This window comes from Sciurus vulgaris (assembly GCF_902686455.1).
Source record: "Sciurus vulgaris genome assembly, chromosome: 9".
Classification (NCBI taxonomy): Eukaryota; Metazoa; Chordata; class Mammalia; order Rodentia; family Sciuridae; genus Sciurus; species Sciurus vulgaris.
This window is the reverse complement of record NC_136469.1, coordinates 129,121,958-129,134,992: the sequence shown is the minus strand read 5'-3', so window position 1 is coordinate 129,134,992 and position 13,035 is coordinate 129,121,958. Positions and strand designations below refer to the sequence as shown.

At 41.1% G+C, this 13,035-nt stretch overlaps 1 protein-coding gene across 1 annotated transcript in view; it reads right to left on the bottom strand.

Annotated features, from left to right (window-relative positions):
* The window catches only part of ADGRA3 (adhesion G protein-coupled receptor A3), a 107,253-nt gene extending 105,854 nt beyond the window's left edge, over positions 1-1,399 (bottom strand). Inside the window, exon 1 of the mRNA XM_079154777.1 lies at positions 968-1,399. Coding sequence (XP_079010903.1) covers positions 968-1,212 — 245 coding nt within the window. The 5' untranslated portion in view covers positions 1,213-1,399. The remainder of the gene's footprint in view (positions 1-967) is intronic.
* Between the last annotated feature and the right edge of the window lie 11,636 nt (positions 1,400-13,035).

Sequence of the window (13,035 nt, the reverse complement as noted above, 5' to 3'; positions counted from 1 at the left end):
TAGAAGATGCTGTGGCCTTTGCCTTCATGTTTTTAGTGGAAGTCTTCTTTTTTTAGGAAACCAACCAAAACAACATAGAGGAAAACGGAGCCACGGGACTCATATTTCAGTCTGACAAAATATCCACTAGAAAACTCTGAGACTTAAACTTTCCAAAGCCATTTATCGTTCAGAAAACAAAATCTGGAGTCACTGGGGCCAACGATTTATCTAGCACTGGCAGAACTATGCCTTCAAAAATGGACCTTGAATCCTGTCACAAAGTGAGTTACCAAAATTTTTCCTTCCAGGTGGTAACCCAATCCGAAAATCACAGTGGAGTTGGAGGGCTCCACAAACGCAGTGTTAAGTCTGTAATTCTTGGCTTTCCAATATGAGTTCTCAGACGCATGAAAACGGAACTGGAAGGTGGGTGCATGTTTGCAGCCCTTAATCACAAGTCTACCTTAAAAGGTTCTCTTTAACTGTAATAAAACTAAGACAGCAAGCGGCAAGGGAAGTCTCTGGGTCTGGGGAGGACACAGGGGCGTTCAAAGTTCTTGTGTTCTGCAAACTCAACAATCTAGATGTAACTTAATCTGCACGGAGGCAGGACGAATTCTTCCCCACCAGCGCTGTTTTCTAGAAGTCCAAAACCAGGATGAATGAGCTTTAACTCTGCCGACTGCATGTTTACTTGCATCCTCACGTGGCACGGCGCAGCCACTAAAGCGCAGCGCCCGGGAGCCTGAAAACTTTACTTTGCAAACTAGCCGAGCCCGGGAGGCGGCTTGGAGGCAGACTGGCTCCCCTTGCCCCAAACTGCACCCACGCCAAGCAGCCTTCCCCGGGCACCACCCGCTGCCTGCAGCTGGGTTCACACAAAGGCGCGTGGATGCCGCCAGAACCCTTCTCCAAAGTTGCGCAGAGAGAAGCCGGGAGACTAGAAAGAGGGAGGAAGGGGGCCGGCGGCCCGCGGGCTACTCACAGGGTGACCGTGCGGTTGGGCAGCGAGTCTGGGGGCAGGACTTGCGCGAGCTCCAGGCTGCTGCACACCACCTTGCCCTCGGCGGCGCCCGCCGCCCTACCGGTCCCTCGGGGCCGCCCATCCTGCTTGCAGCCCGGGGGCAGCGCCGCGGCCCCGCCGCCGCCTCCCAGCACCGCCAGCAGCGCGAGCGGCAGCAGCAGCAGCGGCGGCGGCGCGCGGCCCCGCGGGCGCCCAGGCGGCTCCATGCGGCGGGCCGCGCGCGGGCCGGGGCCTGAGGCCGAGCGGCGGCGCACTGGCCTAGCGGGCGGCTCCTGCGCGCGGGCGGGCAGGGGCGCGGTGCGGGCCCGGCGGCTCCCGGAGCCTCGTGGCGGCCGCGGGACCGGCCCTCCGCGGCGCCGACATGCTCCTTTGTCCGCTGCGGCGGCGCTCGGCCTCGAGGGAGCCGCGGGGTCACGGCCGCCGGGTCCCAGCGCCGCTCTACGGCCCGGCGGGAGCGCCGCCTCCTCCCCCGGCCCGCGGCGGCCCCTCCCCGCCGCCGCCCCCGCCCCTCCGCCGACGCCGCTCCTGCCCTCGGCTCGCCCGCCGCCGCCCGCCGCTCGCGGAGGAGGCGCGCCGCGGACCCCGGGGGCCGGAGCCGGTGAGCGCCAGGAGGCGGAAGTTTGCGGGGCCGGCGGAGGACCGTAACTCGTGCAGGGGGCGGAAGAAAGTTCTAGTCCGAGCTCCGGCCGCGGCGGCTGTCCTTCCGCACGTTTCTCATCGCCACCGCCTTCCAGACAAAGCCGGGCTGTGCGCCCCTGGGGCCGCCCGGGGCGCCCGAGGAGCCCGGCCCTAAGGATGGAGCGAGGGGCTGGAGGAGGGCCGAGTTTCCCTCCCACAAGCCGAGGCTGGAAGCACCCGATGGAAGCATCAGGAAAGGCATGGCCTTCCCACCTCACCAGGCTAGCCTCGTTTGTTCGTAGTACACCAGATCCAGCAAACAGGTTCCTCTCCAATAAAGCGAACTCTGAAACTATTTCTGGCCTTCAGCCACAATAGCCATGGACCCTAAAAAGGTTGCATCGAGGCCTCACTGGACTGGTAGCCTTTGGGAAAAAGTTTCTCTTAGAGCCCAAAGATAGCTTAGATGTTAACCGGTTGGAACCATAGTGAGCAAATAGTCAAGAAAGCCCAATGGAGTCTATTGCTCTAAGGCCGCATACCCTGCCCTAACATTTGCAAACCCTGGAATCATCTACCCTATATTTGAAATTTACAAGGAATCTATCAAGTTAACAAGTAAAATGAGTTTTATTCTACCTTGAGAAATATACCTGCAAAACAACCTGGAAGGCAGGTTTGAATGCAGAACTCACAAACACCTTGGAGTTCTTCCATCCTGAAATTTGACAGCCTGCAGAGGGTCAGACCTGAGCCTTGGCCTGTACACCTCCACTCCCTTTGCTTCCTGTGCCCTGCTCAGTTCAACAAGAGGAGTTTACAGGTGTGGACACTCCAACCCCTCCACCAAGTTCTGTCCACCCCTTCCAACAGCCACCCTTTGGCTGCCCCTTGGGTTCAGGAGTACATATACCAATTATTTGGTCCTGTGTTGAAAAGAGGATTCTGGAAAGAGGCCAGCCCAAGGTCTGGAAGTTTGCTTGGGGATTTTCTTCTGAAAATACCAGGGTCCTGAGTCCCGTGGACATAGTCCAGAGTAGGAATGCTCTGGGCATTGGCCCTGGAGATTATTCATCCCAGGAGGAGGATGGGAGGCCCGGGGCAGGCTTCTCCTGCCTGGGTTACAGCAACACTTAGGCGCCTATGAACCTTATTTCAGAGATCAATTTCCAGGAATCTGTTTGACCTTCTCAACAGTAATTTACCTCCATTTGCCCTACACTTAAATAAATTTGAATAGCGGGTCATTTGATCAACACTTTGAGATTTAACTATATAAACCCAAAAGAATCCAGTCTTGTCTAATAATGCATTCTATAAAGATAGAATTGTTCTAGATCTGAGGCTGGGAGTGTAGCTCAGTGGTAGAACTCCAAGCTGGAGGCCCTAGATTCTATTCTCTATGCTGCAAGAAAAAAAAAGGAAAAAAAAGAAGAACAAAAAACTTCTGGATGTTTGTTGTCCAATAGGGTGGTCATGTGTGGCTGTGTAGCCCTTGAAATGTAAGAAGTGTATTTTTCATACTACTTCATTTTAATTAATGTAAATTTGAATTGAAGTATCTGGTAGCTGCCCTTTGGTAATGAACCAGATCTGGACACTACAATGGATAGAAATAGTGGGAGATTATCACCACTATCAAGTACTTCTAAATGAAATGTATATATAGTCTCAGAAGGCAAAATGGTAACCTGTGAGCCCAAGGCCCTGGGTTCAATCCCCAGCCTGCAAAAAAAAAGGTAACCTGTATTAGGATCAAAATGCAAAAGAACCAAAGTAACACCATTTTGTTCTGACCTGCCTCCGTTGTATGCTTGCTTATATTTTCTTTTCAGCCTCCTGACAGCTGTATCTATGTTGGCAATACAGTAGGACCTTCCCATGTCCCTATGGACCTGATGTATAACAAAATGACTCTAAAATGTATAATCAAAACAATTCTCTTAATAAAAATATCTGTCTCAATAGGGTCTTTCTGACCTACCTGTGCCTCAGTTGTTCTTGTGGGTTTTGTGGTTTTTGTCTTTATAAACTCTGTACTTCCAAAATTCAGGTGCTGGGAGTCCTCTGAGGCATTAGCCTCTCCCAGCTTCTGCCTGCCTGGCATGCTCCTTAGACGACCTTTTTTCCCTTCAACCTGGCTCAATATGCATGGTAGTTTGTATCCATAACAAGATGGGAAAAATCATTTACATTTCTCTTGAATTTATTTGAGAATTACTATTCCCTAACAAAATAATTGATCATCATCATCACCTGTTTTCTTTATAAGGGTAAAAACTTACACTTCGCGATAGGGAATATTTTAATTACCACATAGCTACAGATTGGCATGTGAACTTGAAGTATGAATAGTTTAAAGCCTGTAGTTGAAGTAAATGAGCTTGTCTAATTTGAAATGTGTTTACCACAAGTACTAATATCAACTTGATACATGTCCTCTTTGCTACAGTAGAGCAAGTTACATAAAGTACAGAATTATCAGAAAAAGATTTCACAAGTTAATCCAAGGAGAAATGTGAAAGAAATATTTTTATTATATGGCTAGTATTAGTCATTCTTACACAAAAATCACTCAAAATGTCTTTGAAAATAAAGATCATTACAGAACACAAATAGTAGGATACTGAACCTGAACAGGGCTTTACAAAGTAACAATACTATAGTCCTTGAAATGCAGTTATTATTTTGTACCATCAGAGGTTCATGAAGACATTACAAGCAATCCTTTCCACTTATAAAAAGATCTTAGAGGATGACACTATCTCAAACTTCCTGTCTCCTACCCTTCAGTTACACAGAATCTAAGTTTGCATTAAGCTACCCCATCCCTGACAGCTTCTTGCCAGACAGGACTATTTACTGTTGATCCCCCTTAGGCCTTAAGAACATGCCAGTTGAAGTTGTAGGACTTCATAGTTCCATTCAAAGTCCCTAATGTGTCTGTGATTGTCCCACCTTAGAAAGTCCTGTAGAAACTGAGAAACTGCTTGTTAACCATGCTTACACATACACATAGTGCCGTAAAACTCTATTGCATCAACTGTTGCTTTAAGGATGGTAGATAGACCACATTCCAGAGCTGCTATGCTGCGAATCCTGTCTTGCCATGTTACGTGAGCCTTGTAGGAGATCCCACAGAAACACGCAAAGATGCTTTTGCTTTGCTCAATAGAGAAATTGTATTAACTGTGTATGGGTGTATGATGTAAATATATAAGTAATAAATATGTGCATGTGTTTAAATACATGTGATTATATATATATATAAATTAAGCATTTGTATTCATATTTACTATTAACAATTTCTTTTATATGCCTGTCTTCCTTCTCTAGCACACAGTGAGCTTCAGGATTCCCTTTTAAAATCATGGTCCCCCAGTTTTCATTGCCCCCTATTATGTTTGTTACTTGACTCTAGACAAACTTTTGAAACTAATATTTTTTTTCTTTGTTCTAGGGATTAAACCCAGGGATGTTATGCCACTGAGCTACATCCCCAACCGTTTTTTACTTTTCATTTTGAGACAAGGTCTTGCTGAATTGCACAGGCTGACCTCAAACTTGTGATTCTCCTGCCTCAGCCTCCTGGGTCACTAGGATTACAGGCAATGTTGCTACACCTGGCTAGGTAATCTTGATGGCTTGTTCAAACCCAAATATAGCTCCGTTTTTAAATTTGTTTACGTTTTTACATCATTAGCTTCCTCCGTTACCATATCAGTTCTAAGATGCCCTTATTTAATTTTCATGGCATGCACTGTTAGTTGCAAAAAAAGCCATGCCCAAACTTTTTGTCTCTTAGGACTAAACAATCACTTTCTCAACCTCCTTTGCTACTATTAGTGGCACATAACCTACTTCTCCCCAAAAGAGAATCAAAAACTGTCCAATGTAGTAGCCACAAAACACATAAGGGTATATAAATTTAAATTTAAAGTAATCAAAATTAAACTAAAAAGTCAATTTCATCATCATTCTAATCACAACTAAGTGCTCACTGGCTGCATGAGGATATTATTTTGAATAGCACTATCTTCAGAATACAACATTACAAAAACATCTACTATGTGTGTGTGTTAAAAAGAAGCTAATAGCGCTCTCTCCTACCACTTTTATTCTTGCTTTGGATATGGTCCTGTGAGGACATGATACCTGGAGCTGAAGTAGGTATTTTTTGGTCACAAGGAAAAAGCCTAAAGGAAAATTCCAAAATAATAGGAGGAAATGACAGAAACACTTGATTCAACGAAGGGGCTGAGCTGCCAATCAAGGCTCTGAACTTCTTTTTATCAATAGTGAATACTCTATGTTTGTAGTCACTGTTATTTTAGTTTTCCAACACCTAAAGCAGTGCTTTGCACATAGAAGTAACTCAAAAGTATTTATTGATTCACATAGCTTAAATGTTATTCATTTTTATGCTTCAAATAACTAACAAAATTCCTATTAGCTAGTGAGTGAGTTTTCTTGAACTATGTATTTTGGATAACTGGGTGTGAACTCTCAGCTAAAGTTAACTAACTTGAAATGATTTAAGTTCCATCTTCTCTGTTCAGATGGAAATGTATAATATCATGATCAAATTAGCAGCGGGAAAGAACAACAGTTTTTAGCCCTTGAAATATCTTAGTGATACCTCTAATAAGCCCTGAGAATAAACAGACATTCTCTGTTTATTTTTGTATCATTTAATGTTAATCTCTTAATTGTGACAGCTGTAGCTTATATTTTTAGTCATTGAGTAGCATGTGCTAGAATGTGTCCTTGGTCATTACCCAGGACCCAGATAGAATCAGCAGTACTATCTCAAATATCCCCCCAGCCTCATCAGACAGTGTTGGCTCCTATTCTGGCTTACTAGTTATGAGAAATAGTGGCCTTCAACAAGTCACCAAGTCTCACCTTTGGAAATGAGAGTTTGAACTAGAAGTAGTTTTAATGTGCTATGATTTTATCCTGCTGAACCATGAAATCTTTTGTTTGCTGCAGCCAGACTAGCTTAGAATGTATCCCTGTGACAGATAAATGCTCTTTGTAGATGACCAAATGCTTTTGTAAAATGGTATCTTCCTCATCCACTCCAGTGTAATTACCATCAGTTGTAAATATAAGGCAGAGACACGAGGGAGAAATCGACCAGCAGTGTCGTGTGAGAGATTACCTCCATGTAACAGAGCCTCCAAGCTTACGTATGGACAGGCTGATAGCACAGATGTCATGGAACAGGACGTGGCCCAAATTAAGATGCTCAGGTAGCATGACTTATTACCAGTTTAAAACACTTGATGAGGGCTGGGGTTGTAGCTCAGGGATAGAGCACTTGCCTCGCATGTGTGAGGAACTGGGTTCAATTCTCAGCACTGCATATAATTAATAATTAATTAAATAAAAATCCATTGGCAGCTAAAAATATGTAAAATAAATAAAACACATGATGAGAAGCAGGAAAGAGATGGAGTAGTCTATCCCTCAAAGGATAGGGTACAAATAAAAGATCACGCTACCCGAGTATCAGGTCAAGCTTCATGTGAACTGTCTAGTTTCTTCCATTTATTTGTCTCTCCCTTCCAACACAGCCACGTCAGTCTTCACCACTGGTGGTGTGGCCTAGACTTGATGAGGGTCGGACACAAGTAAGATAACAGAAGCCACTTTTTCTTTTGGAGAAATGCTTGGGGCAGTGGTCCCTAGTCACAAATTTACCTTGTCAAATGGCCCAAGAAGCAGCTATGACTTTATTTGTGCTTCTGAGACAGAGGATATGAGGTCAGTTAGATTTCAGTCATGGCAAGCTAATATTTAACCAATAAATACAGAGTGCTTCATGTAGCTCAGGTGTTATTTAGTGAATCATGGGTGCTGGGTGCCTTCTTGGTCTTTTTGTTCTATTCTTGTGTGTGTGTGTGTGTGTGTGTGTGTGTGTGTGTGTGTGTGTTTTCATTTCTTCCACCATTTTTCTCTGTTCTCTCTACTCTGCATACTTTCCTGTGTCTGCTTTGACTCAAGAGCTATTTGTTTCTATAATTAGTGTCATTTATCCTCCTGGCCTTCCCCCCAAATTTTCCATAGCAGAATTAAAGATTCTTAATTAATACTGAAAACATGAAAGAAAAAACAACAGCCTTGGTGGTAATTTAGAGATATGATCCACTACAGAGATAAAGCTAGTTTTTCTAAACAGCAGTGATTCCTGAGTATCAATCTCCCAAATATATTATAACCTATCTTCTTATATTGACTATCTAAAACATTATCAGCTTTAGTCCTGTGTACCAACTATAATGATTAATATTTGTCATCTGACTAATAAGGATAGGCTCAGCAGCAGATTTGCCAATCACAAAATTTCCATCTAAACCTTATTTTTTTAAACTGTGGTCTCTGTCTTTCTTTGTGTCAATTAAAACACCAAAATCCATATGTTGTTTCAAGCAGAATGAGAAGTTATATTGAAAGTATTCCTTTCTCAACAAAGTAATTATTACTTTGAATCAATCTCTGATCCAGTATGTTAACACATCGAATCTCCTGTTAGTTGTGCTTTTATAATATACTTATTTTTTAACATCTTCTTATATCATTTAAGAGCCTCAAACATTGTTACATCATAAAGAATTTGTCTGTATAAATTGACCAAACTTAAAAAATTTTAATCTAGATGCATTATTTCACTCATTACTCTTACATTTTTAGTATTGGGGATGATAGGATTAGTTTCAGTGTATATGTCAATACATCAAAATGTGCATATTTTTGTATAATTCCAAGAAAGAGAAATTAAAGAGAAAAAGTGATAAAGTATATAGGGAAAAAAGCACTGATCTTGAAGTCAGAAGAACAGATTAACATATTGATTGCATCTTTAGCTAGGTTACCATGGGCAAATTACATAACTTTTTGGCACCTAGTTGTCCTCATTTATTATGAGGTTTAATTTAAATTTAATTTAATATTACATTGAAAGCAGGTAGCACCTAACTTGCACATAATAGGTCCTTTGTAAAGAATAGCTGAATCTGAGCTGGTCCCCTGCTTCATATTCCTTGTGAAGAAGGTGAAACCTGGAGAAGTTGAATTAATGTATCCAGGGTCATATCCTTGGTTCTTGTAAAAGCCTGAGCCAGAGAACTGGGGAAGTTTTCAGGTATGATTTCTTTCCCTTATAAACCCATAATCTGACTTTCTTATAAAACTGGTCAAGCATTATGATTTAGGTAAATCACTCACTAAATCTCAGTTTCCCTACCTGCAAAATTGAAGGATAATAATTGCTGCCTACTTTCTGGTAATATTAGAAAGGTAAAGAAGTAAAGCATGAAAGAAATCACTGGGGAAAATATTCTATGCAATCATATTATCATAAACATTATAATTGCCTTTTATCTTTAATAGTACTATCTTACAATTACATTTATCTGGTTCTCCCATCTCTGGATGTCTAAATTCCTCCAAAATAAGTGCACTGAACATTCTTAGACAATGCTTCTACCAGCAAGGCAAAATGGGGAATTGAGAGAATGTTTCAGGAAGTCAGGAGAAAGCAAGCCCATCTTCTCCACACGCCTGATTCCTGCAGTCCTGGTTGTCCAGGTCAAGACTCAGTGGTCTTAACCACTTTGCAAGTAAATGCTCATCACTTTAGAAGACTAGTAACAGGCATCCTAAGTGCACTTCAATAGAACTGAAATGCATCCAAATGTGCATTGTGTGAGGGAAAGCTTTTGTCTTGTTTATTAGTGTATATCTAAGTTGGGTTTTGTTGTTGTTGTTGTTGTTGTTGTTTGTTTTCTGTGGTACTGGTGGTCAAACCGCAGGGCCTCCTACATGGCTAAGCAAATACTCGGCCATCGAGCTACATTCCAAAATATATATATTTTGACTAATGCCCAGCATACAGTTGGCACTACACAAGCAATTACTGAACAAATGGATAGATGAATAAATAATAAAAGAATGACTAATATTTCTGAATTCATTAGTTTATCTTTTCATGTTACAAAATAACTACAACTTAATTTCTGATAACTTTAGCAAATTTTTCTTTATGATCTCAACTCTCAGATCAGTTGACTGTGATTTTTTTTTGGGGGGGGAGTGTTTTTAATTTTTTGCAATGCTGGAATTCAACCCAGGGACTTGCACATGACAGGCAAGTGCTTTACCACTGAGTTCCCCCCCAGCCCTTAGTTCAGTTGAATATACATTAAAATTTCTCATACTTGCACATACATTTTGAGTGTTTGATGTTACCATTGCTAGATTATAAATGGTAAAGCCCCAGAAGCCTGAATCTGTAGCCAGTCTCAATCAGGAAAATTACTCATCTATTTGAAGTCTATTTGGCAGTAAAAACCCTGTATGTTAAATTATAAATCTACTTAATTAGCTTCTTTAATCATCATTAAATAACTCTCAGCCCCTTTTGATGGAAATATACAATAAAAACAGCCTCTCTGGCAATTAATATGACAATGTATAGTCTTAAGTTGAGCAGAAGATTCTGCCTAGGACTTGTCCAGCATTTTTGATTCATTCTTACCTGAGACTCTCAGGGGTTATTGGTTTCTTAGTCAGCTAAGAATAATTTTTTTTATTCTCACCCTGCCCCTACCACGTGGATATCCAAGCCCCTACCCCTTTTCCCTTCAACAGAACTCAGAAGGAGGAAAAGTCAAGAATCAAGTCCCTGACGATAACACCATGAAATACTATGGAAAATTCTTCCATAGTATTAGTATTAGTTAAAACTAATTCATTAAAAATGACATAAAAATAATTGCAACTAGTTTAAACATGATAAGAAATATATTGTTCCATGTAAATATGAGATTGCTTCAGGCATAGCTGGATCTAGGGTCTGAAACAATCCCTCCAAGTCTCTTTTTTTTTTTTTTTTTTTTTTTTGTGTGTGTTGGGGATCGAACCCTCCAAGTCTCTTTTGGGGCTTTGTTCTCAGGAAAGGACTTCTCTTTGAGAGGCCACTGGAAGCTCTTCCCTATAAACACACCAAAAAAGTAATATAAGTACAAAAATAGCAGTCCACCCTCACAGCTTTCCCAGTGAGGGATGGGATCCATATGTCTTGGGTCACACAAGACAAACAAAACAAACAAAACCATCTGCTATGCTATTCTTTCTCCTTAATAGTCTGTGACATAGAAAAAAGAATAGGAAGGAATAGAGACAAAATGTTCAGCATCATTATCTCTGGGTGGTAGACTTACAAGTGAATTTTAATTTGTTTTTATTTGCCATTTTAAAAGTATACAAATTACTAATATAATTTTAAAACTTAAGTATTATGCCATAAATCTCCTTCTTTTTATTGAGTAAATGAATAAATATTACTACTAAGAGTCTACTGTGTGCAAAGCAGTCTTCTGTGTGCCCAGAGAGAACTAAATGGATAGATAGACTTGGTAACTGTCTTCAAGGTATTGTTTGTCAGAAAAGGAGGACAAATATGTATACACTTACTGTCTGTTGTGAGGGTCCTTAAATCCTTCAACCAAGAATAATGGCCACTAAAATTTACCAGCTATTGGCTGGGATCAGACCTCAGTGGTAGAGCACTTGCCTGGCATGCATGATGCCTTGGGTCCAATCCCTAGCATTGTAAGCAAAGTTGCCAGCTATTATTGTTCACTGCTTTTCTCCAAGTTACTCTCTTCCACAACAGAGAGATCAAAGACTTAAACATAAAAATAGAAAATATTTAAAAAATCATATATATACACACATACATACATGTACCATAATAAGAAATGAATTGATACATTTTATTTCAGAGAATTTAAAATTCAGCTCCTCCCCTCCAAAAAAAAAAAAAAAAAAAAACAAAAAACACATACACATTAAAAAATCAAGTTATACTACCAGCAGCTTGGGAGGTTTAAGCAGGAGGGTCATGAGTTCAAAGCCAGCCTTGGCAACAGGGAGGCACCAAGCAACTCAGTGAGAACCTGAATAAAATACAAAATAGGTCTGGGGATGTGGCTCAGTGGTTGAGCACCCCTGAGTTCAATACCAATACCTGGTACAAAAAAAATCAACTTAAATTTCTAAAAATTTGCACTATATGTGATAGAGAGATAGTTTCCTAATTATATAAAAAAAACTATCAATCCTTATGAAAATGTTCAACTAAGTAAGTTGAAACTAATTGGATGAAAGACAGGAATATCTAGCTCACAGACACAGGATAATAGAAAGTTGTACAATGTGAAAAGATGGTAGGCCTCAGTAATAATTAAATAAATGCAAGCAAACGAACCAAGTGATAAAAACTGAGATAACAATTTTCACGCACCAAATTGGATTGGAGAAAAACAGACTTACTGATAACAGAGATAAGATCATACCTGAGATAACAATGTTTATTAGAAGAGAAAGAAGACGATAATAAAACCACCCTCAAGAGAGTGAATCTTCTTTAAGAATAAGAACTCACTTCTTGGTGTCTCTGCTTTCATTGGGGTGGAGGGGGGTGGATTGCCCAAGTATCCCCTCTCAGCTCTAGATTGACAGACTGCATTAGCTAACACTTAAGGGTGACCGTTGGTCTTCTTGCCTGGCTAACAGTTCCTAATTGAAACTGGTTTTATAGAATTTATGGTGGGTGGGCTTCAGTCTTAATCATTCTGCTTTACTTAGTCTAGGAATCTCAGTCCATGTTCTTTGTATAGATTCTTGCTTAAGATGTCTTAGCAATTAAGTCCTTCTGAGCAATTAAGTCCTCCTGAATTTATCTATCTTCCTACTGCTATAAGAGAAATAGCTCATATCAGGCAAGGGGTCTGAAATAGCTATCTTGTCAGACCTTGAGGTGACACCGAGGCAGGACTGTTCATTAATTGATTGGTTTAATTGCTCTGTACTAAGTATTTTCTTAAACTCTTGACCCACTGTTCATATCTAACCGCTACCTAACATTAATATTTAGTCACATCCAGATGCAGGAAAGGCAACATTCTTTACATTGCTGGAGGCAATTCAAATTGATACGACACTTTTTTATGACTGATACCAACTTTTAAAAAGATATCTGTAAATAACTTCAATACAGAAATTCCATTTCTAGGAATTTTTCCTTCAGGCCAAGATCAGCATGTGTGCAGAGAGTACATATGGAGCAAAGGAGCACATTTTTGGGTTGTTGTTATTTTGTAGTGACAATAGGCTGGAGGTAACATACATCAATAAAGAGAATTATTATTAAATTAGTCAGGTAAAGCAGAGGGCAGTGGAGACTTTAGAAAAACAGTAAGAGTGTAGTATGAAGCAGGGCTGGATGGGGTCTTTGTCTCATGAATTCAAAGACTGAAGTGCACAGACATAAGGGTGAGAGCAAAGTAACAGGATTTTTTAGCATAATAGAAAGAAAGAAAACAGAGCTCTGGAAGAGAGAG